This window comes from Lepidochelys kempii, chromosome 6 (assembly GCF_965140285.1).
Source record: "Lepidochelys kempii isolate rLepKem1 chromosome 6, rLepKem1.hap1, whole genome shotgun sequence".
Lineage (NCBI taxonomy): Eukaryota > Metazoa > Chordata > Testudines > Cheloniidae > Lepidochelys > Lepidochelys kempii.
Window position 1 is genome coordinate 9,728,103 of NC_136385.1, and position 27,657 is coordinate 9,755,759.

Genomic DNA, 27,657 nt, shown 5'->3' on the forward strand with positions numbered 1-27,657 from the left:
CTCCAGGCACTGCCCTTGAACCTCTCACTCCCCGCTCCACACACACCCCTCACCCAGCACAGGATGGACCCCCTGCCTCTGCTCCTCTACCTGTGCGCAGGTAAGTGCCAGCCAGAGGGACTGGGAAATGCTGGGCTCCTCCACATGGGTGCCCGGCGAGTACCCCTCTGGCAGGGGGATGGGAGCATCTGGACCGTCGGGACTCCTGGTCCTATCCCTGGCTGGCTCTGGGCGGGTGGGAGGGAGTGGGGTCTGGTGGGTTACAGCGGGGGACCTGTGCATCAGGAGTCCTAGGTTCTCTCCCCAAATATGGGCGGGAATGGGGCTCTAGTGGCTTAGAGGAGGGATGGGGGGCGCCGATAACCAGTATTCCTGGGTGCAGTTCCCTCTGTGTTCTGTTCCCCCAGACTCTCTGGGATGGGAGTGGGTCAGAGGTGCGACTCCCCTTCTCTGTGGGGCGTGTGTGCTCGGTAGGATGTGGGGCGAGGGTCCAGCGGATGCGAAGTGGATGCAGTGTTCGCAATTGCGCAATCCTGCTGTTAAACCACAGCCACTTCCCGCTGCTTCAACGTCACATCTCTCTTCTCTGTGAGTCCTGGACCCATCAGGGAATGGAGGGGGCTGACTTTGGGGTGGCTGAGAGTGAGGGGGATGGGCTGGGCAGGGGGGACAGACTGGGAGATGGGGTCTGAAAAGGGATGAAGGGAAGAATGGGGGAGGCCACCTCAGCTCCTCCCCCACCCTCAGCTCCCTTGTCCCCAGGCCCCACCCACCCAGCTCCACAATTCTGCATCCCGCTTTGCCCCATATCTACTCCTCCTACAGCTCTGGGGGGTCTTTACTACCTCCCAGGCCTGGAGGGGGCAGCTCCCAGGGGATTCTTGCAGAGGGATGGCCACGCTGTGTGTTAGGGATTCACTCTTGCCACTGATGGGCTGTTTGGTGTATCTTGTGTGACATGAGTTTGGTGGGTCTCAGCTCAGGCTCCCATGGCACAAGCTTACCAGGCCACCCTGCATTAGCTGACAGACTCGGTCGAGAGACCGAGAACTGCCTGGGCCATGGAGCTCCCACTGCGATGCTGCGGCCAATCCTTGGAGGCAGAAGAAGGGGAAACTCGAGTAAGAGCAGAAAGGTTATTTTACCTCTGTATTTGCTCGTGATGTGAGTGCTGCTGGAATCCTGTTCTGCCACTTCTCGTGCCCACAGTTGAAGAAGGATGTTGATAAATTGGGGAGGGCTCAGAGAACAGCCATGAGAATGATCAAAGCATTAGGAAACCTGCCTGATGGATTGAGCTCCTTGAGTCTATCGCTATTTAGATTAACAAAGCAAAGACCAAGGGGTGATGATCTCAGTCTATAAGTACCTGCGTGGGGAACAAATATTTGATGATGGGCTCTTCAATCTAGCAGAGGAGGGTGTAACATGATCCATGGCTGGAAGCTGAAGCTAGACAACTTCAGACTGGAAATGAGACGTAACATTTCTAACACTGAGAGGAATTAACCACTGGAACAATTTACCAGGGGTCGTGGTGGATTCCCCGTCACTGGCAATTTTACATCAAGATTGGATCTTTTTCTAAATGTTCCAGTCTAGTTCAAACAGGGATTAATTTAGAGAAGCTCTCTGGCTCCTGTTACACAGGAAGTCAGGGCAGATGAACACAGCAGTTCCTTCTGGCGTTCTATTCTGTAATTCTGTGAAGGTTGATCTGCCCCTGCAACCCTACAGAAAGTCCCTCTCCCCCCGTGAATCCAGGTCGGCAAGAGATAAATCAAGGGCTTCATTCACCAGTGCTAAACACACTCCTTAGATTTCTTCTTCACATGGAAGTTTCTGCTGCTATGCAAATGAATGCATGGGCAATTTGCATAAAATGGCCATCCAGGGCTAGACACAAAGGAAACTTGAATGAACTGGTGGGGAGCGGCTGGTTGTCAGGACTCCTGGGTTCTATCCCCAGCTCTAAGAGGGGAGTGGGGTCTGGTGCTCAGTCTCAGAAAGGTTTTGGAATGAACTTGCTAAGGGTACAGCTAATGATGAGATTTTACATAGGGTAATTAACACTATTACCCTCAGGTGGGCAGGACATTCCTGATCAACTCCACATTTTCAGTTCAAAGCAGAACTGTCTGTTAGTGATGGCATATTGTTTAGAGGGAATAGAATAGTGGTGCCGAAGATGTTACAAGCTGACATGCTCACAAGAGGACATGAAAGACGCTTGGAACTGGAGAAATATCAATGCAGAGCCAGAGAGAGAATGTACTGGCCACAAATGAGCAATGAGCTAGCGAAATTGTTAAAATGTGTGAAACAGGCCCCCAGTGCCAACCTAAACAGAGTAAAAGAGGCTATGTTGGTAAGCAATGAACAGTGAAGGGCATGATCTGAAGTTGGTGTGGATCTATTTGCATATGCAGGTGAGGGCTCTGTTTTGACACTGGATTATAATTCTCATTCTCTGGAGGTGGTTTTACTAGAAAATAATACACCAAAAAACATGTTATAATGCACATGAAATCCGTATTTTGCAGGCATGGAATCCCTGAAGTTATTTGCCCGGCGTTGAGATGCAGCCACCTATGGGGTGGGGCCTGGGGGCTGTTTGTACAAGGATTCCTTCACCCAGCACTGAGATGTGGCCACTTGTTGGGTCTCTCTGGGAGGGGATGGGGGGAGGTGTGACTCTCACTCTCCATGGGGCACGTGTGCTTGGTAAGATGTGGGCTGGGGTTGGTGGGCAGGAAATGGATGTGGTTGGCATGGTCCTGCTGTAAAGCGACCACAGCTTCTTCCTCATTCAAGGTCATGTCTCCTCTGTCTGTGAAGCTGGGACCTCTCAGGGCATGGGGGGAGGTCACACGTTGTGTTGGCTGAGAATGAGAATGAGAGATTTGAGGCTGGGACTGGGGACTTTGAGGCACATTGGGAGATGTGTCCTAAAAAGGGATGAAGGGAAGACTGGGGGAGCCTGCCCCCACCCTCTCAGCACCCCTTTTGTCCAACCAGCCCCACAATTTCACAACCTCACCCCCCAGCCCCACAATTCTGCACCCCACCTTGCCCCACATCTGCTCCTCCTGCAAATCTGGACAGTCTTTATAGCCTCCCACCCTGGAGGGGGCAGCTCCAAGGCGACTCTCCTTCCCAGGTCTGGGCTTGCAGGGATGGAGAAGGCAGAAGGGCCAGGGGAGAGGAGAGAAGAGCCAACTGGAGAGATTCTTACACTCCCTACTTGTCTCCCACAATTCCTCTCACCTCTGCTTGCCTCCTGCAGCAGCCCTGATTGGCTATCAGGAGGTGGGGGATGTGGGGAAGATCAGCCAGTTGGAAAGGGGTTTCCCCACTCACCCACTTCCCCCAGCCAATCCCACAGAGGATGGCGGGGAGTTAGCTACCCAAATGCATTAGGGATTCAGTGTTGCCATCCACTGCCTGTTTCTTGTGTGACATGAGTTTAGTGGGTCTCAGCTTCAGCTCCCACAACACAAATTTTACCAGCGTGATACTGTGGCCAAAAGGGCTGTTGCAATCCGTGTATGCATGAACTGGGGAATCTCGAGCAGGAAGAGAACCTCAGAGTTATGAACACCAGAGTTAGGAACTGACCAGCCAACCCCACACTTCATTTGAACCAGAAGTACGCACCCAGGCAGAAGCAGAGCCCGCCCCGCCCCCAAAGCAATACAGTATGGTGCTGTGTTAGATGTAAACTACTAAAAATATAAAGGGGAAGCTGCATTTTTCTTCTGCATAGTAAAGTTTCAAAGCTGTGTTAAGTCAATGTTCAGTTGTAAACTTTTGAAAAAACTGTAATGTTTTGTTCAAGTTACGAACATTTCAGAGTTACGAACAACCTCCATTCCCGGGGTGTTCATAACTCTGAGGTTCTATTGCATTTTACCTCTGTATTTGACCCTGGTGCTACCCCCTTCTGGACTAGTGAGTCCAGTTCTGGTGACCATAGTTCATGAGGGATGTTGATAAATTGGAGAGGGGTCAGAGAAGTGCTATGAGACTAATGAAAGGATTGGAAAACCTGCCTCATAGTGATAGACTCAAGGAGATCAATCTAGTTAAGGGAAGGTTAAGGGGTGGCTTGACCCAAGTCTAGGAGTACTTATGAGAAGAACAAATATTTAATATTGGTCTCTTCAACCTAGCAGATAAAGGGTAACACGATCCAGTGGCTGAACGTTGATGATAGGCAAACAATGGACATGCCTACCCTAGCGATCGTACAGCGACACAGCTGTACCCATGCAGCTGCATCGATGTATGATCACTCGTGTAGCTACTCTGTGCCGACAGGAAAGAGCTCTCCGGTCAACGTAATTAAACGACCACAGTGAGTGGTGGTAGCTCTGTCGGTGGGAGAAGCTCTCCTGCCGCCACAGGGTTCTGCACACTGCCACTTATGCCAGCGAAAATTATGTCGCTCAGAGGTGTGGTTGTCTCATACCCCTGAGAAACACAAGTTTTGCCGCCGTAAGTGGTAGTGCAGACTTGGCTCGTGACTGCAAATAAAGCCGACATTTTTAACAGGAAGCGTAATTCACCCTTGGAACAGTTTGCCATGAGTTGTGGTGGATTCTCCATCACTGGACATTTAAAATCATGATTGGACGTTTTTCTGAAAGACCTGCCGTAGTTCAATCAGGAATTAATGCAGGGAAGTTCTCTGGCCTGTGTTATCCGGGAGGTCAGACTAGACGATCACAATGGTCCCTTCCGGCCTTGGAATCTATCAGTCTATGAAGTCTCTGATCTGACCCTGGTACCCCGACAGGAAGTGCACCCGCTATGGATCAGCGTCAGGGAAGCTGATGGAGACAAATCTAGGGCTCCCTTCACCAGCATTAGCTCCACTCTTGATATTTATTTTTAAGCGGGAGTAACTGGCACTATGCAAATAAATGCAGGGAATGATTTGCATAATATGGCCCTTGAGGACTAGGGAGCAGGTGGTGAGGAGCTGGGAGTCAGGACACCTGGGCTCTATCCCTGGCTTGGGAGAGGAGTGGGATTTGTTGAGTTAGAGCGGGGTGTGTGTGTGTGGAATTCAGTCCCGTAGCCAGAAGGAGCCGACCCCTCAGCCCCAAACACTGGCCCGTTCTCCATAGGGAAAGCTCTAACTGGTGACTGTTCAACCCCTGCAGTGCTGGCCCCAAGCCGTGAATTCAGTGTGGACGTGGAGGGACCCATCACCTTCCAGGAGGCAGCAGCGGGGTTTGGGCAGAGCGTGGTGCAGTTCGGGAGTGCCAGCACTCGGGGGTAAGGGCCTAACCTGGGCTCAGGGCCCCACATGACTCCTGCCCAATACTACGGGGCTTGTCTGGCTGGGCTGCCCCTCGTGGGACCCACTCCCCTGGGAGTGATGGGGCATCTCCCTAACCCCCCTCTGCTCTCTCCCAGCAGGCTGATCGTCGGGGCCCCGCAGCAGATAGGAGGCGTGAATGAAACTGGCAAAGTCTACAAGTGCGACCTGGGTTCCAGACGCTGCCAGGAGATCCTCATCCAGAGTAGGGGCACCCTGTGCTGTGGGGTGCAGCAAGAGGATTGGAGTGGGAGTCAGGACTCCTGGGTTCTGTCCCCAGCTCTGGGAGGGAGTGGGGTGGGGTCTAGTGGTTAGAGTGGGGGGAGCTGGGAGTCAGGAATCCTCAGTTCTCTCCTCCGCTCTAGGACAGGAATGGAGTTTATTTGCTCACCCTGGTGTGCTTCTCTCCCCTGTCAGGACCCCCCGATGCCATGAACATGTCCCTCGGTTTGTCGCTGGCTTCCCGAGGCTCCCAGTTCCTGGTAGGTACCACACTCAGGGGAGATGGGTGCTGGGACTGGGGTCCGACATTTACTCCCTCATCATTCCAGGGGACAGCTCCCTCCCCAAAACCCCACTACTCATGGACGGTAGTAACTGGGCTGTGTCAGCGTGACTGGAGCAATGACGCAGAGGTGACAATTGGGTGACATCACCATGACTACATGATAACTGTGCGAGGGCTGTTGGTAACTCCTGTAACTGGAGGGGGGGCACAAGGATGCAGTGGGAAATGGCGGTGGCCAGGTATCCTTGGTTTGGCAACAGTGACCCCGTGAGATGATGTTGTGAGGGATGGAGGCAACTGGCTTATGTTGCCATGGTGACAGTGACTAGAAGGAAGCAGGAAGCTGATGTAGCAGGAAGCATTGTAACTGGGTTGTCGCCATGGCGACAGTGACTGTGCGTGAACTAGCAGAAAGCGTTGGAACCAGGTGATGCCCTCATGTGGGTCCCGTCTGCCCCGGCAGGGGCTTTCCCTGCATACCCATAGGGTTGTGGAGCAGACCCCTGGCTCCCCCACCAGACCCCTGGCTCCCCCACCCTCAGTGCTCTGTTCAGAGGGGCACCTACTGACCTCATGCCTTCTCGTGCCCCAGGTGTGCGGCCCCACGGTGCACCGGGCCTGCGGGGAGAACATGTACGTCAACGGCTACTGCTTCCTCCTGGACCAGAGCCTCCGGCAGATCCAGCGCATCCCAGACACCCACCCAGGTGAGGGGTGACACAGGGGTGTGGGGGGGGGACCTATGCTCTGGGGTCACGGGTGGGTACAAGGGACATGGGAAGTTGGAGGGGAGATGGGTCTAGATGGGTCTGATATGGGTTGGGATACCAGGCTAGGTGGGCCCATTAGTTTGATTCAGGATGTCAGTAGGAGCTGGGAGTCAGGACTCCTGAGTTCTGTCCCAGCTCTGGGAGGGGGAAGGGTGTATTTTTTTCATGCCAGTGCATGTCATGGTCTACTCTCAGGACCCCTTCATGGCAGGGACGGGATGATATTGCAACAGGGGGGCCGAAGGGGTCTGATCGGGGTGGCCAGCAGGGGGCGGGATATCAGCTTAGATGCGCCCATTGGTCTGGTCTAGCTCTTTCTGTTGGGTTTCCCATGTTTGTGGAGTTGAGTCAGGACGTACTTCATTCCTGTCACTCTCAGAGTGCCCCAGACATGTCACAGACATAGCGCTCCTCATTGACGGCTCGGGCAGCATTGCACCTGTGGACTTTGGAAAAATGAAGGCGTTTCTCGCTGAGATCATGAAGCGTTTCCGCAGCACCAACACGCAGGTAATGGGCAGAAGCTGAACCCTGACTACGTACCCTGCCTCTCACAGTCAGTGCTGACCCCAAAGCCCCAGTGAAGCTCTAGGGGGCGCTGTTCTGCAGGGGGAGCAGTAAAGGATTTTGCATCCAAAACCAGGAAAAAATTCCAACAGAACCACTACGTCCCGACTGCCTCAGCCCTTAACTGAGTCTGACGCCTGCTTTTCTTACCCTCCACCCCTGGGGTTGTTTTTCTCTCTTCTCCCCGCCTCCCCTTGCAGTTCGCCCTCATGCAGTACTCCAATAAATTTCAATTGCACTTCGACTTCATGGAATACAGGAGAAGTCATGACCCCGATCACCTTGTCTGGAGGATTGAGCAGCTTCATGGAACGACGTACACGGCCACAGCCATCCGGAAAGTGGTGTAGGTATTGCCCTCCTCCCAGTGCTGACTCCACAGGGAATGGGCTGTAAGGACATGTGAGCTACGAGAAAGGACTCAGGACCACTGGGTTCTATCCCCAGCTGTGGGAAGGGACTGGGGACTAGTGGTTAGAGCAGGGGGGCTGGGCATCAGGACTCCTGGGCTCTGTCCCCACTCCGGGAGGTGGGTGGGCATTAGTAGGTTAGAGCGGGGAGGGAGATGCTGCAAGCAAGGGCTCCAGGGATCTATTGCCAGCTCTGAGTTTCTGTTGCTGAGTGACTTTAAGCAAGTCACAGCCCCGCCGTGTGCCTCAGTTTCTCCATTGGTTAAATGGAGGCAATGACAGTGGCCTCCTTTGTACAGGACTTTGAGATCTGTAATGCCAAAGCAGTGGACGAGCGCTAGGTGTTATTACGTATCAATAACCCTCCCAGGCGTTCCCCCGCCCCTTTTCCAGGCTGGAGCTGTTCACCTCTGGGAGAGGCACTCGGGATGAGGCCACCAAGGTTCTCATTGTGATCACAGATGGGCAGAAATACAACGACCCACTTTCTTATTCAGACACCGTCCCTGAGGCTGAGAGAGCTGGTATCATCCGCTACGCCATCGGGGTGAGCTGCGGCTGTGTGGAGAACTAGTAGGGATCTGAGCCCATGTCCAGGTTCCCATTAGATAAGGGAGAAGAACTGACCCAGGGTTGTAACTGGGTCAACGTGTGACGTTATAGGAGAGCTGGAGCTCCTCTCTTGTTCAGGTTTTGCAGAGCTGTCTAGTTACAGGTTGGGTTTTCTGCCTGCCCTACGGTCCACGTGCTGACTCAGATTGCCATGAAATTTGGAATTCCTCATGGGGACACAGGTTAGGATTTGGGGTCACTTGAACTAGGGGCTCCTGACATACAGCCCCCCAGTTAAACAGCAAAATCAACCGGTTCTAATAGTTTTTTCTGCACACACCTGGGACTCAAACAACGGCTCTGATCCTCCCCAAACTGGTGTCAGTCACTTGACATTTATCTCCATGAAACTGCTGAGCCAAAGAGATTGAAATGAGCATCAGCAGCAAGATAAAGGGCAAGTCTACGCAACAAACTTAAGTCGACTTAAGTTACCTTGTCACACAGCCACCTCAGTAATTCAATCATTTTTTCATGTGCACATTATCCTCCTTCTGTTGGTGGTGCGCATCCACACCAGGAGCGCTTGTATCGACTTAACTGTCAGCGCGGGGCATGGTGGGGCCCTGACAGCCAGCGCCCCAAGGCGATATGAGCAATGTGGTGCCTATGCGGACACTGCACCGACCTGACTACATTGAGCTCAGTGCACCGGCACTTGCGGAAGTGGAGTTATGAAGTCGGTGTGGTGGATGAGTTACAGGGGTGGGAGCTACATTTTAGCAAGGCCGCTTACAGAGTTAGGTCGACGTAAGTCCTACATCAACAAACTCGGGTTTAGAATCATAGATTCCCAGGCCAGAAGTGACTTTTTGCAGTCATCTAGTCTGAGCTCCCGTGGAGCACAGGCCAGAGAATTGCCCCCAACTAATCCCTGCTGAAACCAGAGCAGATCTCTTAGAAAACCAGCCAGTCTTGAGATAAAAATTGCCAGGGATAGAGAATCCACCACGGCCCGTGGTGAGCTGCTCCAAGGGTTAATTCCCCTCACAGTTAAACCTGAGACCTTCTTTCCAATCTGAATGGGTGTAAATTCTGTTTCCAGCCATTGGATCTTGTTCGACCTTTGTCTGCTGCTTACCGGGAGGTGCCTGACTCCACCTCTGAACTGACTGCACACAACCCACCCGGACTAGCGCAGTGGTCCCGGCCCTTTACCCCTTGCCCTGAGGTGTCCCTCGGAGACATTGCCCGCACTCACCCCTCACTACGCCCTGGAGGTTGAGTCATGCTGGGCCCCAGAGCGCTGACAATCCCCATGGCAAGGAGACCCCTGTGCCCTGCTGCTGGTACAACCGACACAACTCGGTGCTGAAATGGGGCAGGCTCCATAACTCCAGGCTCCAGCGGCCCGCCACCCCCCACTTACCAGAGTAGCACATGGTGCTGGCTGAGCCATGCCTCTCTAGGGCCCAGCAGGGCTCGGGGCGGGTGGGTGTTGGCCCAGGGCTCTGGGCTGAGTGACGCCCATGCCCTGGTCTCTCCTGTACCTCCCTCTACGCCGTGAAGGTTGGTGAGGCCTTCTCCAGTGACACTGCCCAACGGGAGCTCCAGGAGATCGCCTCTGAGCCCACCAAGGAGCACGTCTTCCGGGTGGACAATTTTGATGCCCTCCAGAGCATCCAGAACCAGCTGCAGGAGAAGATATTCGGTATCGAAGGTACCAAAGCCAGGGGAGCGGCCGCACTGGACCTGGGGCTCTAGAAATCGGTTTTCAAGGCCAAGATGGGACGGGGAGCTGCTGGAAATCCAGAGCCCAAATAGGCCCCAAATATTCTCTCTTTCCCCATTCAACATGTATCCAGTAATCTTCCTCCCTAAATGCCCCTGATGCCTTTCTCATCCAGGGCCCCCGGGCAGGGGACTGGGTGGCTCAAGGGGCTGATACGGGATACGGGGCCTTTTCTCTAGGGGGCGCTCGATCCAATCCAGCCTCGAGGTGGGGAGAAGGGCTGGCTCAGGGAATGGGACACGGCGCCTTTACTGTCTATGATGATCTCTCCTGTGTCTGTCTGTCAATCTCTCCCCACAGGCACCCAGTCCCAGAGCGGCAGCTCCTTCCAGCTGGAGATGTCCCAGGAAGGATTCAGCTCCCTGCTGTCCCCTGTGAGTGACGCCTGGCCCCAGGGTGTGTCCCTGGAGCCCAGAGTCCTGTGGGAGCAGTGCAGGGGGCACCCCCCCTCTCACTAAGGGCAGACACTAGGGGGCTCTATGCTGCAGCGAGTGGTGTGGGGGCCCAGTAGGGGGTGCTCACTCCCCTGGCCATCAGCACTGACCCCAGTGTCCCAGCACGATGCTAGGGGGCGCTGTGCTGCAAGTGGTGGCTGTGTCTAGTAAATACACGCCGTGCTGTCTGTTCCCTGTAATCGGTCCCCTTTGCCATCGCTGTCGATTTAGGACGGGCCTGTGCTGGGAGCAGTGGGAGCCTATGACTGGTCCGGTGGGGTATACCTATATGGGCACAGCGGGAAGCCGAGCTTCATCAACATGTCCAGAACCTCCACTGACATGAATGATGCTTACCTCGGTAAGAACAAACCCACCGAGCTTCCCTTACCTTTTTAAACAGCCCCGCGCCCCACCCCAGAGGTGGCTGCATCTCAGTTCTGGGAAAGTTCTGTGCAGCACTGTTGTAGGGCTGTTTCCCATCTCACCTCCCCACGTCCCTCTCTTCCTTTGAGGTTATTCGTCTCAGGTCATCACAGCCAATGGGCAGAGCAGCTACTTGGTCGGGGCCCCTCGCTATCAACACGCCGGCAAAGTCGTCCTGTTCTTCCGAGATACCAAGGGTGGGAAATGGACACCCACATCAGAGGTGCGGGGAGAGCAGGTATGGGGAGCGTTACTGGTAATATGGAGTGTGGGTGTGAGAGAGAGAGGGCTGGAGGAAGCCTGTAAGATTTTGACATGGTGTAATATTTGTGTTTGATTCACCTTCAGGAATGATTCAGTCAGAGAGCCTCAGGCAGGGGATAAACTTGACTGGTTTAGGGAATTGCGCCGCAGCTGACATTCAGCTTCTCTCCAATATCCCACTGCTGTTACCTTCACTTACAGTCTAGATAGAGCTCATGAGACCGATACAGACAGAGGTCCAGACATACCAAGGGACTTAGGCGTTGTGATGCTTCAGGGAGGCACTCTTCCACCTAACTCAAATGTCGGGCCTCATCGAGTAGGCAGGCTCAGAGCCACCACGATCTTCACAAACCAGCCGGAGGAGAAGAGGGAGGGCCTCCCTTATAGATGGTGGTTAGATTTCTCACCTAGGACATGAACAACCCCTGGTTTGAGTCCCTGCTTTGCCTGATGAGGAAGAAGGGGCATAGCGTATACTGTATAAGTATACTGTATACATAGCGCATACTGTATAAGTAGGGGCATAGCGAGCAGATCGAGGGACGTGATCGTTCCCCTCTATTCGACATTGGTGAGGCCTCATCTGGAGTACTGTGTCCAGTTTTGGGCCCCACACTTCAAGAAGGATGTGGATAAATTGGAGAGAGTCCAGCGAAGGGCAACAAAAATGATTAGGGGACTGGAACACATGAGTTATGAGGAGAGGCTGAGGGAGCTGGGATTGTTTAGCCTGCAGAAGAGAAGAATGAGGGGGGATTTGATAGCTGCTTTCAACTACCTGAAAGGGGGTTCCAAAGAGGATGGCTCTAGACTGTTCTCAATGGTAGCAGATGACAGAACGAGGAGTAATGGTCTCAAGTTGCAGTGGGGGAAGTTTAGATTGGATATTAGGAAAAACTTTTTCACTAAGAGGGTGGTGAAACACTGGAATGCGTTACCTAGGGAGGTGGTAGAATCTCCTTCCTTAGAGGTTTTTAAGGTCAGGCTTGACAAAGCCCTGGCTGGGATGATTTAACTGGGAATTGGTCCTGCTTTGAGCAGGGGGTTGGACTAGATGACCTTCTGGGGTCCCTTCCAACCCTGATATTCTATGATTCTATGATTCTATGAAGGCTTTAACCAGGGCTCTGCTGTCTCTCAGGGAGTGCCCTCACCACTGGGCCTTAGGGTGGTTGTGATTTGTACACATTGTGCAGCCCAACTGATATTTAATTAGTCAATTAAAATGGAATAACTTTAACAGGCAAGACCGAGGGAGCGCTCAGCTCAGGGGTTAGGGCATTGACTTAAGAAATAGCAGACCCCTGTTCAAGTCCTTCTCCTCTGACCACACGTACCAGATGGTGCCCTACAGGTGGAAGAGCGTTTGTTTTCCCCCAGTTTGTGGATCCTGCTGGGGTGTGGTGGGAAATGGGCAACTGGCTGCCTAGAGTAAGACAGGAGTGCACATGCCCTGCCCTTGAGGCAGCAACATAAGGAGCTTCTACTGCAAAAACATAGGCACCAAGTCAGGTTAGGCACCTAAAGGGTCAGCAGCAGCCATGCAGAGGTTTTATGAATCACAGTGCACCTAAGTCTGGGGGTTAAGCACATAAGTACCTTTGTGGATCTGCTCTAGAGAGACTCAGGCAAGGAAAATTACATTACTAGTGATAGCAGCAGTGTTCGAAAAGGATCACACTACACTAACGAAGTGAATTTCTCCAAGATCTAACTGCCTATACGTTCCAGCAGAACAGAACTTACAAGAGTGACTCAGTCAGTGAATAAACTTTACTCGAGCTAGAACAGCCGCTAGAAAGAACTGCACCACAACTAGCATTCAGCGTCTCTCCGAGATCTAGCTGCCTCGTTGTGCAAGAACACTTTCAGCAACAGCACCACCCGCTGTGCAGCGAGAGGGTGCGACTGGGGATGGAATGAGGATTGGGACTGAATCCTCAGCCCCAGAGGGTGAGAAGGGTCCCAGCGGGAGAAGAAGGAGGAGGTGACTAAATGAAAGGGGTGACTTATCTGCCTCTCCAGATTGGCTCATATTTTGGGGGTACACTGTGCGCTGTGGACCTCGACAGAGATGGGAACACGGACCTGGTTCTAATCGGAGCCCCCATGTACCATACACCTCTGAATGGAGGACGGGTCTATAACTGCCTGATTAACTGGCCGGTAAGAAAGAGGATGGAGCCAGGGGGAAGATGGATGGCCTGGGGTTCTTTGCCTGCACTGCCATGCAGTTGTGATGCTGGGACAATTAGCATGGCAGTAACAGGCGCGGTGCTCCAGGAAGTAGGATGGGGGGGAATCATTCAGGGAAGCTTTTCCCTGCCAGTCAGAGTTGGCCCCGATGCCCCAGAGCGGTGCCAAGGAGCGCTTTGCTGCAGAGAGAGGGAAAGACGGTCAGTAGGGACAGGGGTACTCTCTGCTGGAAGTCAGTGCTGATCCTTTCCCCATGTGTTTCCTTCGATGGGGCCTGCAGGGGATGACATTGATCTGCACCAAGACACTGCAGGGGCAGATGGGGCAGGCGTTCGGACGCTTTGGGGCCAGCATGTCCGAAATCGGGGACATCAGCGGGGATGGACAGACGGATGTGGCCATCGGGGCCCCCATGGAGAGCGACAATAGCGGGGCCTTGTACATCTTCCATGGGGAAAAGGGAGGCCTCAATCCCCAGTATAGACAGGTGAGCCCAGCCCATGTGAGAAGGGGTCACCAGAAAGCCCCGAAGAGACATGATGGGGCCCCATAGCCCCCTAGTGCCTATTAGCCTGTAGCTGCCACTTTCCCATCCCTCACCCTCCGCTGCCCCCGAGTGCCCATTATACAGTACAGCCACCCCTTTCCCACCCCTCACCCTCCACTGCCCCCTAGTGCCCATTGTACAGTACAGCCACCCCTCACTCTCCACAGCCCCCTAGTGCCCATTGTACAGAACAGCCGCCCCTTTCCCACCCCTTGCTGCTCTCTCTGCCCCACAGCGCATCGAGGGGTCACAGTTTCCCAGCAGGCTGCACTACTTTGGCCAGGCCGTCAGTGGTGGGACAGACCTGACGAGGGACGGACTGCCAGACATCGCGGTGGGGGCAGAAGGGCAGGTCCTGCTGCTGAGGTGAGTTACTCTGTGTCGTTGCGCTGCTCCACATGGTAGTCTCAGGCCTTGTCGACGCTACAGAGTTTTTTTGATAGAAGTTCTGTCCGCGATTAAGAAGCGCGATAATTTCACCGCTATTGCATGTTCACACTACGCTCCTTGTGTTGGCAGAGCGCATCCACACTTGGTGGTCTGGCACTGACAGTGAGAGCAGGGCTCTGGGTGGGTACCTATCCCAGGGTGCGACTCGCCACATTCTGCCGCTTGGAATTGTGGGAAGGCGGAGTGGATCGCAGCACCTCATGGGTGCTCGCTCAACGTCCCATGATGCATTGTTTTCTGTCCCAGCATTCCATGGGCTTCTGACCAATTTTAGCGGCATTTTAACACCCCCTGTTTACTGTGCGCCCGCCATCTCTGTGTGAAAGGATGGACCCCGCAATGCTCTCTACTGTTGTGGTCACTGCTTTGAACACACCGGAGCTGGTCAGGCAGTACATCGTGAGCACCCAATCTGTACAGCAATAGGAAGGGGTACTTCTCTGAGGTATAGCAGGCACTTGTTGATCACTGCAGGCATTTCACTGACATCAGCACAGGGTGGTCCAGGAAGGTGCATGACGCACGCATCTTAAAAAACTCTGGTCTGTACAGAAAGGAGTAAGCAAGTAAAGGAGTAATCTTTCCACACCAGAAGATTCCAGTGGGGGATTTTGAAATGCCCACAGTGTTCCTGGGAGACCCAGCCTACCCCTTACACCCATGGCTCATGAAGCCTTACTCGGGAAAACCTGGACCGCAGCAAGGAGCGCTTCAACAATAGGCTGAGTAGGTGCAGAATTCTCCTGGAATGTGCTTTGGCAGGTTAAGAGCGCGCTAGCGATGCCTTTATGGCAGGTTAGATCTAAGTGAGAAAAAGAATTCAATGGTCATAGCTGACTGCTGACTGAGGCAAGATTTTGAGATTGCGAACCAGTAATGTGTATTTCTATACAGCAATCTGCCATGCTTCATTAAACTCAATTATCTTATTTGACCTAGCACTTGCATTGATTCCTGACTGGGATTTCTAGTAAGCAAATGACTAGAATGCATGTAAATATTACTAGCAGCAACAATCACTATGTGTAGGCATGGGTGGTCGGTGAACTGGGGGCTTGGGGGTGCTATCCCCTGGCCTAGCCCACCCGTTCTACTCAGGGCTCTACCCCACACACCCCACCCTTCCCTGCCAGAGCCCAGAGCCCCCCTCCCCACCCCACCCCCACGCACACACACAAGCCCTGAGCGCTGAGCGGGTGATGCAAGCACCAGCTCCAGCTGCCTGGCATCCCTGGCTGCAGGCCAGCCCCCACTAGCACCAGCCCCAGGGCTCCTCTGTTACTTTTATCATCCTCCCATGGGCCTTTAGAGTGCACTCCTCACACTCCTTTCTGTCCCATCTTTCCATTTCTCTCAGCACCATGCGTTCTTTTTTTTCTGACTCAGAGGATTGGAGCACCTCTCTGAACACGTCCTCCTTGCTCCAGCTTGGTTGCTTCCTTATCTGGAGTAGGTGCTCCGCCGGTGTGTAGTGGGGTCCCCTGAATGGCACATCTGCAGATGCACAAGAAACAATGCACAGAAGCATGACAGTTAGTTCATGCACAGCATTGAATCATTACAGTAAAATACACCTCTTGTAACATACCAATCACTTTCTCAATGTACCTTGGCAAGCACACATCTCAACGAACACCGTAAACATGGTGAGTATGGCCTAGGTGCGGGGTGGACATTCAAAATGGGGCAAAGGGTGTTGATGATGCTTTCAGAGGATCAGTGAAGGGGACTGGGGACAATATTGTAAATTCTGCCACCATTTTCCACAGGCGGATGTCAGTGAAGCTGATAGCTCATTCCTGAGGGTAAGCAAGGGCACATCTACTGCCTGCATCCAGGCTCAGACCAGGTCCCTAGGCTGCTCACCTGGGTGCCTCTTTGGTCCCTGCACAAGTGATTGCCAAGTGGTGCGGGAAAATTTCCTACAATGGGGAAGAAACAAAGCAGCTCTGCCAAGGAACCTTTGGCAGAGGATTGGCAAGAACCTCCAGGGTAGTTTCCTAGAGATCTCTCTGGAGGATTCCCATGAAATCTAGGTGTGCATCAGCACCCTCTTCTGCTGCACTGCTAAGCTGCACAGGGAAAGCTGGTCTTGCACATTTCTATCTCTTCCTTCACCCACCACTACAGTATTCAGAGCAAAGGACAGCTGTCCGCCATGTAATCGAGCAGTATCTGCTCAAAAAGATCACTCACCAGGGGTCTCCTCTCCTGCATCGTGCTTGCCGGAGACAGACTGCTGGGACTGGCTCCACCCCTCTGGAGTGGAAAAGAGTTCCTGACTCACCATGGTACCGGACGACCCTGCCATGGGGTCCAAAACGTCCTCCAACTTGACCTCCTCATCCACCACTTCGTCCTCAGGGTTAGGTCCACTTTCCATTCCCTCCCGCCCCATCAAAGTGTCCACGGGGCTCTTGGTGGTGGAGATGGGGTTGCCACCTAGGATGGTGTCCAACTACTTGTAGAAGCGGCCGCTCTTTGTTGCAACACCGGAGCGAGGGTTTGCCTCCCTTGCCTTCTGGTCCGCCTGCCTCAGCTCCTTTATCTTCGCTCTGCACTGCACCGTGTCCCGATTTGTAGCTCTTCTCACATATGCCATGAGAAATCTGCCTGTAGGTCTTGAAGTTGTGGCTGCAGAGCAGCAGGGTTCGAACCGCTGATTAGAGCGGTCAGGTCGTAGATTTGCCAAATTTCTAGTCACACAGAACCGAATGCCTGCCTCTTCCCTGAGGCCCTATCCCTGCCCTCCCCCTTCCCCAAAGCCCCGCCCCCGCTCACTACATTCCCCCTCCATCGGTGGCTCGCTCTCCCCCACCCTCACTCACTCTCACTGGGCTGGGGCAGGAGTTGGGGTGTGAGAGGGGGTGAGGGCTCTAACTGGGGGTGTGGACTCCACGGTGGGGCCAATAATGAGGGGTTCAGGATGCGGGAGGGGGCTCGGCCTGGGGCAGGGAGTTGGGGTGTGTGAGGGCTCCGGCTGTGGTGCAGGATCTGGGGTTCGGCTGGGGATGAGGGGTTTGGGGTGTAGGGGGGGCTCCAGGCTGGGATGTGGGGTTGAGGGATTTGGAGTGAGGGAGGCATCTCTGGGTTGAGGCAGAGGGTTGGGGTGCAGGAGGGGGTGAGGGCTGTGGGCTGGGGGTGCTGTCTATGGGGTGGGGACGGGGTGAGGAGTTCAAGGTGTGGGAGGGAGCTCTGGGCTGGGGCAAGGGGTTGGGGTGCAGAGGGGGTGAGGGCTCTGGGCTGGGGTTGCTGGCTCTGGGGTGGGGCTACGGATGAGGGGTTTGGAGTACAAGAGGGGACTCTGGGTGGGGGGGGCTCAGGGCTGGGGCACGGGGTTGGGAATCAGGATTGGGGCATGGACTGACCTCTGGTGGCTCCTGCTCAGCAGTGCAGTGGGGGCGGGGGGGGTAAGGCAGGCTCTCCTACTGCCATGCGTACCCCAGAAACAGCCAGCAGGTCTGGGTCCTAGGTGGGGGGACAGGAGGCTTTGCCCCATTTTGAAGACACACCACTCTTGCCACCGGCACACCCCTCCCCCCGGCCCCAGCTCCCATTGGCCGGGGAGTGCAGAGCCAGCACTCAGAGAACGTGCCCCCCTGCCCCAGAGGCCGGACCTTCTGGCCAATTCTGGGGCACAGCCCAGTGCCAGCCAGGACAGGAAGGGACTAGCCGGCCTTAGAGCCGCAGCACCCCCGACCGGACTTTTAACGGCCACCTGGTCAGCAGTGCTGACCGGAGCCACCAGGGTCCCTTTTCGACCGGTTGTTCCATTTGAAAATCGGACACCTGGTCACCCTCTCAGGAAGGGCATTGTGGGACACCTCCTGGGGGCCAATCACAGCAACATGACCAAGCGCAGTCTTCACACTGGCACTTTGTCGACAAAGCTTTGCCGCAAAACGCTCGAAGCCTCTCGTCGAGGTGGTTTTACGTTGTCGGCAAAACAGGAGAGTTTTGTCACCATAAGTCACATTGTCGTGTGTAAACCTCCAGTGTTTTGTGGACAAATGCTGCTTTTTGTAGAAAAAATCTCTACAGTGTAGACAAGGCCTTAGTATTCTGAGTGTGAGTGTCTGTGACTGCTGCCCTCAGCTGGAGAATGGCACAAGGACAGCTCTGCTGCTCCCTTCTCTGCCCCCCAGCATCTCCTCTAGCAGAGCTGCGTGTCCATAACCCATCTCCCTGGGGTGCTGTGAGCACATCCAGGCTGGGTGGGAGGCTCAGGGGAGGGAGGGGGCCTGGCTCCATTGCAGAGAGCAGCTGCGTGATGGTTCTGTTCCTCCCATGGCAGGTCCCGGCCGGTGCTCAGAGTTGGGGTCTCCATCAGCTTCCAGCCCCACACGATCCCAACCTCAGCCTTCAACTGCCAGGGGCAGGAGCAGCTCAACACGGAGGCCAGCAGGGCAGAGGTCTGCTTCACTGTCACTAAGACCACCAGGGACAGCCTAGGTCAGACCAAACCCCCACCCGCCATTCCCCTCCCCTCTGAGTGAGCCAGTCCCCTGTCCTGGGGATGGATCGGAACCAGCACCCCCTAGAAGGACAAAGCCCCGTGTCCCATTTCCCCTTGAAGTTCCTGCTCTCAACTTCTCTGTCCCCCGTTTCCCCTTCCCCATAGGTGACAGGATCTCCAGCACCATCCAGTACAGCCTGGCTCTGGACCCCGGGCGGACAAAGATCCGAGCCACCTTCAACTCCACCGGCCCTGTCCTGCGCAGGGAACTGCGGCTTGGCATCAAGACGAGATGTGAGATGTACCGGATAACGTTTTCTGTGAGTGTGGGGGGTCCTAACCCCTTCCCCTCCCACTGTGTCTGCCCCTCCAACTCTGCCCCTTGCTCCCAAATCACCCAGAGAACAAACCTCTCTCCTGGTCCCACCCAGCCCCCAGCCCCCCTTTCCCTTCAGAAGCCTGACATGTCTTTCTGTCTCCCCAGCTCTGCCCAGAGGACACCCTGACCCCCATAACCTTGCGTCTCAACTACATCCTGATGGGGGAGCCCATCCCTACCGCAAGCAACCTCAAACCCATCCTGAGCGAGGACTCCGCGACGGTGTCTGCAGGCTTGGTAAGCTGCCAGAGCCAGGCCCCGCGGTGGGTCTGCTGCAGGGATTGAACCAGTGACCGCGGGGTTAGAATGCAAGAGTCTGGTAAATTCAGAGGCAGCAGCAGCCTCCTAATCCTCTTTACACAGCGCAGCCACTCGAGGGTGACAGATGGATGCTGAGTTTGCCTCGGCATCTCCCCTCCATGGGAACATTCCAACTTCTCCTCAAAGCTCCCAAAATTTCTGTCCAAAGAAACAAATATTTTGGCTAAAAAATGTGATTTTTACTAGACAATTGTCAATATTTATTTTGGCCAGGGCCCCCTAAAGGGGAAAGATCCCATGTCCTGTTCCCCATCCCCCTGAGCCGGCCAGTCCTCCAGTCGCGGCACTCCTAGAAGTGTGAAACTGCCGCTGGGCAGAGGGTGAGGAGGAAGGGTGGGGTGGGGGGGCTGATGATGGGTTTATCTGTCCTCCAGTGCAGGGGGCTGGGAGGTGCTGGGGTAACAGGACGGTCCCTGGGTCCCCTCAGTGTCACTCCGGCAGGTGGTGCTGCAGACCCCTCCCCACCCACTCTGATCCTGCTCTCCTGGGTCTCCAACCAGCTCCCGTTTCAGAAGGACTGTGGCACAGATGACCGCTGCGATGACCAGTTAGAAATCTCCTTCAATTTCTCTGGGTAAATCACTGAATCCTCCCTCCAAAAACACCTACCATGGTGGGACACATTTGGTTTGATCACACTTCGGATCTTCAACATCCAGCTGGAGATCTTGTTAGATTTCCAGTGCTGATGGATGGGGGTTTGAGAAGGGTTGCCCCCTCCCACTCCGGGGTGCCCCCTGATGTACTGGGGATAGCAGTGAGCCCGCTGGTTCCACCAGCCTGGTCTCCCTTACACTGTTCTGCTGAGCCAGGCCCTCAAGCTTCCTCTAGCACACACCCAGGTAGGGACACACCCAGCTGCAGAAAGACACAGACACTGAAATCAGCTCTGCATGGGAAGAATCAGCTCGGGAATTGTCCGGCACGCAAGTACACACAAGAGTGTAAACCCAAAATTGTATTGTCTTGCGCCACACAGAAAACTGTACAGCGTAAGCTCATGAAAAGCACCCCCTCCCTCAATGTGGAGGAAGATATGCACAGCTTTTTGCCCCCCAGTTATGACTTGCACAAACTGGTTGAGAGAAAAAAAACATACGTTTAATAACTACAAAGGATAGATTTTAAGTGATTATAAGGGATAGAAAACAGATCAAAGCAGATTACTGAGCAAATAAAACAAACATGCAAACTAAGGTTAATACACTAAAGAAACTGGCTATGAGTAGTAATTTCTCACCCTAAATGTTGTTTTAAGCAGGTTGCAGTGTTTCTTGTAGACAAACCACTCTTGCTTGCAGCTTCGAACCCCAGATATTCCTTTCACCGGCCAGACACCTTCTAGCCTGGGTCCAGTCCTTTCTTCCCCAGATCAATCTTAGGTATTTTCAGCAGTCATCTTCGGCAGGGATTTAGTGAAGAACCAGCCCCATAAACTCACTTCCCTGCCTTATATAGGATTTACATGTGGTGGGAATCCTTTGTTTCCCTGTTTGAGCCCCATCCCCAAACAAATAGGACAATCACATTCAGTAAATCATCACCTTTCCAGTGATACCGCATGTGACCCATCTTGCATAAAATACAAATTAGTTATGCCATATTCATATCACAACAGTAGCTCTATGAAGAATATGGGGCGTAGTGTCACAGGGTGCACTGCTGTGGGGAAGATGCACCGCTGGAAACTCACAGCGCTGGGGTCCCCGGGTGGACACTGATAGAAGAAGTTCACAGAGCATCCAGGGCACTGCCCTGAGGAAGCTCACCCCTTTCTCCCGCCTTAGCTTGAGCACCCTGGTGGTGGGCGTCACCCCCGAACTCAACACCACCGTCTCCATCCAGAATCATGGGGAGAATTCCTACAGCACCACGGTGCGGTTCTTCTACCCAGCCGCGCTGTCCTACCGCCGGGTCCTGCTGCTCCAGGTACCCCAACGAACACCAGGCATGAGGGGCAGGCTCTGCAGTGGGGAGCCATGCTGCAGGGAGTGGACAGGGAACTCAGCAGGGGTTGCTGAGCTGCAGGGAGCAGGTGGGGGTCTCGATAGAGGAGCTGAGTTGTGGGGAGCGGGGGGCTCGGCGGGGGGCGCCAAGCTGCAGGGAGCGGGCCAGGGGGGGCTCGGCAGCAGTGCTGAGTTGCAGGGAGTGTGCAGGGGGCTTGTCAGGGGTGCTGTGGTCTACGTCTCTCACTGGCTGGTCTCTCATGGTCAGTCTAACAGGAGGGCCGTGGCCGTTAAGTGCAGCTCGGCCGTGGGCTCCAAGGAACAGACTCAGAGGAACAGCACCTGCCACATCAACTACCCCATCTTCTGGAGTGGAACTGAGGTAGGGACGGGCCCTGGCCTCAGCCCTGGCATGTGAACTCCCCAGGTGTGAGCGAGGGTTGCCAGGCATCCAGTTTTTGACTGGAATGACCGGTCGAAAAGGGACCCTGGCAGCGCCGATAAGCACCGCTGACCGGGCTGTTAAAAGTACGGTTGGAGGTGCAGCGAGGCGAAGCCAGGCTCCCTGCCTGCCCTGGCTGCACGGGGCTCCTGGAGGTGGCCAGCATGTCTCTGAAGCTCCCTGAGGCAGGGGAGATCAGGGAAGCTCTGTGCGCTGACCCCCCACCCCCCGGCCCGCGCCTCTGCCTAGTGACCCGGGAACCACAGCGAATGGGAGCTGTGGGGGCGGTGCCTACCGGGCGTTGGTAGCATGCACTGCACAGAGCTGCCTGCCCGCGCCGCTGCCTAGTGGCCTGGAGCTTTCGGGAGCAGCATGGAGCCAGGGCAGGCAGGGAGCCCACAGTAATTCCACTGCACTGGTAACTGGGGGCTGCTTGAGGTTAGCGCCACCCGGCCAGAGCCCGCACCCCAACCCCCCTCCTGCAGCCCAGCTCCCTACTCCAGGTCAGAACCCCCTCCCACACCCTAACTCCCTCCCAGACCCCACACTCCATGCTCCTGCCGCAGCCCTGAGACCCCTTCAGCACCCAAGCTCCCTCCAAGAGCCCATACCTTGAACCTCCTCCCGCACCCGAACACCCTGCCCCAGCCCCGAGCCCTCTCCCACACCCTGAACTCCTCATTTCTGACCCCACCCCAGACCCCGCATCCCCAGCTGGAGCCCTCACCCCCTTCCACACCCCAATTCCCTGCCCCATCCCAGTGAAAGTGAGTGAGGGTGGGGAACGGTGAGCAACTGAGGGGAGGAGGGCTGGAGTGAGTAGGGGCGGGGCCTCAGAAAAGGAGTGGGGCAGTAGAGGGGGAAGGGTGTTCAGTTTTGTGCAATTAGAAAGTTGGCAACCCTCGTGTGAGCCCAGCTGGGAGCAGAGAGGGGCAGTTCCCTGGGGTCAGCCCAGCCCGTGACAAGCGATGTGCTGGGGAAAGTGCCCCGGGGAGCCCGGCGAGTCAGTGCAAACAGAGCCCTGAGGTCACTCCGGGGCTGGAGTCAGGCCCTGCCGGGGCTGCAAACCAAGAGCCAGACTTTGGGGGGCTGGAAATCAGGCCTTACTGGGGGAGAGAAGGGGAGGGGCTGTTCCCTCCCCCCTTTGGGGTCCTAAAAAGGATGGTTAATGGGGTGTTGCCATGGCACAGAGTGGGTTGAGGTCTCTGGATCCCAAACCAGATTAGCGCTCTCTGTGGACAGGAACAGGGTCATGTTAACACCTTTGCCTCCTTCTAAGTTCATACAACAGTCCCCCTGGTCCCCTGTGCCTCCCCCGCCCCGCAGTCTCTGGCAGTTCCCCAGGCCCTGAGCCCAGCAGCTCTCACCCCCGTGTGTTTTCCAGGCCGTCTTCGTCGCCACCTTCGACGTCTCCTCTGAGGCTGACCTGGGGGACAGGCTGCAGATCACGGCCAAGGCCAGCAGGTGAGGGGGCCGTGCAGGGCCAGGGGTCAGGGTGGGGGCAGTGGGAGGGGGCCGTGCAGGGAACAGGACAGGGCAGTGGCTTGTGATGCAGCCTCCCTGCCAGTTATCTGCCTGTGTCTCCTCACGTCTCTCCCCTTTGCCCTCCCCTCCCCCAGTGACAATGGCGGCCCCATCACCCAGCGCATGATTCACCAGGCGGAGCTGCCGGTCAAGTACGGCATCTTCGTCATCCTCACCAGGTAGGTCAGTGCGGAGACAGAGGGGAGAGCGCCCCCTGCTGGGGCCCCATCCCCGCCCCCTGCAGCACAGCGTCCCCACCCACCGCCACTCTCCAGCCCCATCCAGCACACTCCCGTCTCTCTCCTTCCTTCCGTCCTTTTCCTCCCCCAGCCTCGAGGAGTCGACCAAGTACGTCAACTTCTCTGCCGAGGACGCAGGGACAAGTATGCCAGTGACACATGGATACGAGGTGAGGCCGACGGCACAGAGTGCGAGGGGGGAGACGGGGCAAGAGGGAGGGAGTGGAACTGCCTGAGTCAGATTTAGTGGCTTAGAGCACAGAGAGATGAAGGTGGGGGTGGGCAGGGAGCCAGGACTCCTGGGTTCTATCCCCAGCTCTGGCAGGGGAGTGGGATCTGAGGGTCAGAGCGGGGGCTGGGGATCAGAGCTCCTGGGTTCTCTTCCTGCAGTGCCCTGTAGCGAGTCTGTTTCTTTCAGGTCAAGAACCTGCGGCAGCGAAGCGTCCCCATCTCGGTCACGTTCCAGTTCCCCGTGGAGCTGAGCGGGGTCCGGGTGTGGGACGCCTCTGAGGTCGTCCCCTCCAAGGTACCTGCCTCTCCCTGCCCTTGTGTATGTGAGATGGGCCCAGTGATGCCTGCTCGGCCCTACAGCGCCCCCTGCTGGGACAGAATGCCTAGGGGGGAAAGGCCACATGTTCCCCCTCCCCACTGGAGCCAGCCAGTCCCCTGCCCTGGGGCCAGATTGTAGCCGGCACCCCATAGAGGGGAAAGACCCCGTGTCCCCTTCCCGCCCCCATTAACACCGTGTCTCTCTCCCTCCCCAGCCCCAGCTGGTTCAGTGCACCAGTGAGGTGGGAACGACCAGTTCAAAGGACCTTGTGAAGCAGATGAGCGAGCGCCCCCTGCTGGTGAGTGCAGGCCAGTGCAGGTCCCAGCAGCCCCTTCCCTTGGCACTAATACAGACAGTGAGTTGGGGGCTAGGCTGGGGGAGGGACCCCTGCTATAGACAGACTGAGACCCTTATGCCCAGGCAGAACCCTGCACGCCCACTGCCTCACCCGGCGATATCCTTCCGCCCCAGGACTGCTCCGTGGCCACCTGTAAGAAGATCCGGTGCCGAATCCCCTCCCTGGAATTGCAGCAGCCGCTGGAGTTCATGATCAAAGGGAACGTCAGCTTCCAGTGGGTCTCCCAGGTAGGAGAGCTGCCACTGCCTCCTGGCCCCAGGCAAGAGATCCCCCCGTGTGAACAGCCCCTGAGCCCCTCCCCAGAGCTGGCTGCATCTCAGTGCCGGGCAAGGGATCCCTGTGTGAACGGCCTGTAAATTTCTCTGGGTCTCTCTGGGATGATGCTCCGGCCTGGTTTGTGTCATTTCCAGTCAGGGACGGTAAATTTCTCTGTTCCAGACTCAGCAGCAGAAAGTGAGTCTGGTGAGCGAGGCCCAGATTGAATACGAGGAGAAGAAATACACCCAGAAGGAGGGATTCATCCAGCGCCAGGTACCAGAGTGACTGTGCCTGGGATAGAGAGAGCATCGGGTACTGGTTAGAGCTGGGAGCCAGGACTCCTAGGTCCTGTCCCTGCTCTGGGGGGAAGTGGGGTCTGGTGTGATAGTGTCAGGACTCCTGGGTCCCCATCTCACAGCTCCTCTCCCCCAGGTGCAGACGGTGGTGGAGCGCTTCGCGGTCTATAACTACCTGCCCATCATCGTGGGCAGCAGCGTGGGGGGCCTGGTCCTGCTGGCTCTCATCACAGCAGCCCTCTACAAGGTGAGTGGGGCAGGGCTCTAACCCTCCCCTACAGCCCATCACCCTCGGGGAGGGGCCTGTGGCTCTCCCAGCTCGTGGAGGAGGTACAAGGATTTTTCCTTCATAGGTTCTCACAGCCCATCCCTCCTGCTCCTCCACCATGAGCCTGTCTCTGTCTGCCTCTCACCATCTCCCCTCTGTCTCCTTCCAGCTCGGCTTCTTCAAGCGCCAGTACAAGCAGATGATGGAGGACGCTGTGGAGGGCGAGGGGCCTGGCCCGACCCAGAGCTCCTCCGCTGGCAAACCCCCTGCTTCCGATGTCCCCAAACAATAGCCCCCCATGCGCCAACGCCCCCAGCTTGGCCTCCCTCTGGGCTGCTCCAGATTCACCCCTGCCCGCTTATGTTGGTCACTGGACACCCTCCCACCAACAAAATGCATCCTAGTGCCAACTAGAGCCAATCATTACTGAAATTAGGCTGGGGCAAATTCTCTTTGTCTTTTTATAATTTTGATGGAAAATGTTGAAATTTCTTTTCGGCCTTTTTTTAAACTTCCATCGATTTTAAATTTTGATGTGGAAAATTATGGGTATTACACATCTTTTTTTTTCTATTTTTATCTATTCAGATTATCCCAGTTGTGGGAATTTATGTGTATGGGGGGGGCCGGGCCGTATGTGGAGGTCAGACAATTATTTAATGGCAGTAGAGGTTGAGATTCAAAAAGTTAAAGCTTTATAACTGTGCTTGGAAGGACTGGATTTTTATCGGGAAATGTTGTATTCACCACACGCACATAAACTGCTGGCAAAATATTTCTATTGCTAATAATCAAAATTTGCAGATAAGCAAAGTAAGAATAATGCTGCCTGAGAACTTTTTAGAGTTGGATTTGAGGCTATTGACTTAGACTAGGTCTACGCTGGGGGGGATCAATCTAAGATACGCAATTTCCGCTACGAAAATAGCGTAGCTGAAGTCGGCGTACCTAGATCGACTTACCGCGGTGTCTTCACGGCGCTGAGTCGACTGCTGCCACTCCCCATCGACTCTGCTTGCACCTCTCTTGGCGGTGGAGTACCGGAGTCGACGGGAAAGCGCTCAGGGATCGATTTATCGCATCTAGACTAGACACGATTGTAATGATGCTGGTTCAGGCGGGACCCAGCTGAGAGTATCAGTTCAGGACAAATTGCTTCAAGCAGGGCAGTTACAGCCCAAGGCTGGCGTTTCTATGCACACCAAGGCAAACCAAACCAGCCAGACAGAGAAGACTTTCGTTTTACCCCACTGGCTAACCACAAGTCACACAAGCAATTCCCTTAGACACCCCAGTTTCCCAGTATCACCACCATTGCCCCTCAATATGGGGACAAATGGTTATGAAAACCAATACCCTAGTAAAAGAAAAAAGGTTCTCTCGCTCCCAAAGGACGAAGCCCCAGACCCAGGTCAAGATACAAATCAGATCTTACCCACAAATCACGCTGTTGCCAATCCTTTAGAATCTAAAATCTAAAGGTTTATTAATAAAGGGGAAAAGATATAGATGAGAAATAGAATTGGTTAAATGGAATCAATTGCATACAGCAATGTCAAAGTTCTTGGTTCAGGCTTGTAGCAGAGATGGAATAAACTGCAGGTTCAAATCAAGTCTCTGGAGAACATCCACAGCTGGGATGGGTCTTTCAGTCCTTCGTTCAAAGCTTCAGTGTAGCCAAGTCCCTCCAGAGGTAAGAAGCAGGATTGAAGATCAGATGGAGAAGCTGCAGCAGCTTTTTATATTCTCTTGCCATGTGGTCTTTCTTCCTTTGTCCCAAAGACAAGCTGTCCACCACATGGCCTGGAAAAACCTCAGAGTTCTGTCCATAGGCATGTCCCTGCACACCTTGCTGAGTCATAAGGCGTGTCTGCCTTCTCTCAATGGGTCAGTTGTATCGCTGATGGTCCTTAATGGTCCATCAAGCAGGATAGGCAGAGCTGACACCAACTTGTCTGGAGTGTTCCTGTCATAAATATAAAGGGAAGGGTAAACCCCTTTAAAATCCCTCCTGGCCAGAGGAAAAATCCTCTCACCCGTGAAGGGTTAAGAAGCTAAAGGTAACCTCGCTGGCACCTGACCAAAATGACCAATGAGGAGACAAGATACTTTCAAAAGCTGGGAGGAGGGAGAAAAACAAAGGGTCTGTGTCTGTCTGTGTGATGCTTTTGCCGGAGATAGATCAGGAATGGAGTCTTAGAATTTAGTAAGTAATCTAGCTAGGTATGTGTTAGATTATGATTTCTTGAAATGGCTGAGAAAATAGCTGTGCTGAATAGAATGAATATTCTTGTCTGTGTGTCTTTTTTGTAACTTAAGGTTTTGCCTAGAGGGATTCTCTATGTTTTGAATCTAATTACCCTGTAAGGTATTTA

General features: G+C 54.7%; 1 protein-coding gene across 4 annotated transcripts; it reads left to right on the forward strand.

Annotated features, from left to right (window-relative positions):
• LOC140912369 (integrin alpha-X) lies at positions 1-27,657 on the forward strand. 4 transcript variants are annotated; one of them, XM_073346636.2, is made up of 30 exons: positions 1-100; positions 5,169-5,283; positions 5,425-5,531; positions 5,744-5,808; positions 6,427-6,541; positions 6,984-7,114; positions 7,372-7,517; positions 7,975-8,128; positions 9,703-9,853; positions 10,226-10,299; positions 10,591-10,720; positions 10,875-11,023; positions 13,078-13,218; positions 13,529-13,735; positions 14,031-14,161; positions 18,540-18,697; positions 18,867-19,021; positions 19,186-19,317; positions 19,902-19,975; positions 21,189-21,330; positions 21,616-21,729; positions 23,174-23,253; positions 23,409-23,492; positions 23,644-23,722; positions 23,971-24,078; positions 24,317-24,400; positions 24,574-24,687; positions 24,899-24,991; positions 25,151-25,261; positions 25,452-27,657. In XM_073346636.2, the coding sequence occupies exons 1-30, from the start codon at positions 64-66 to the stop codon at positions 25,572-25,574; spliced, it is 3,504 nt and encodes a 1,167-aa protein (XP_073202737.2). In that variant the 5' UTR covers positions 1-63; the 3' UTR covers positions 25,575-27,657. The 4 variants fall into 4 exon arrangements, with proteins under 4 accessions (XP_073202737.2, XP_073202738.2, XP_073202742.2 ...); XM_073346637.2 differs by having other exon boundaries at positions 5,428-5,531; XM_073346641.2 differs by lacking the exon at positions 13,529-13,735.

What these genes read in the sequence shown, in the direction of transcription:
- LOC140912369 (XM_073346636.2), top strand. Translation starts at nt 64, where the DNA reads ATGGACCCCCTGCCTCTGCTCCTCTACCTGTGCGCAG. An exon ending in CCCGAGGCTCCCAGTTCCTG is followed by an intron (nt 5,809 to 6,426) that starts GTAGGTACCACA and finishes CTCGTGCCCCAG; the next exon opens with GTGTGCGGCCCCACGGTGCA. An exon ending in CATCCCAGACACCCACCCAG is followed by an intron (nt 6,542 to 6,983) that starts GTGAGGGGTGAC and finishes TGTCACTCTCAG; the next exon opens with AGTGCCCCAGACATGTCACA.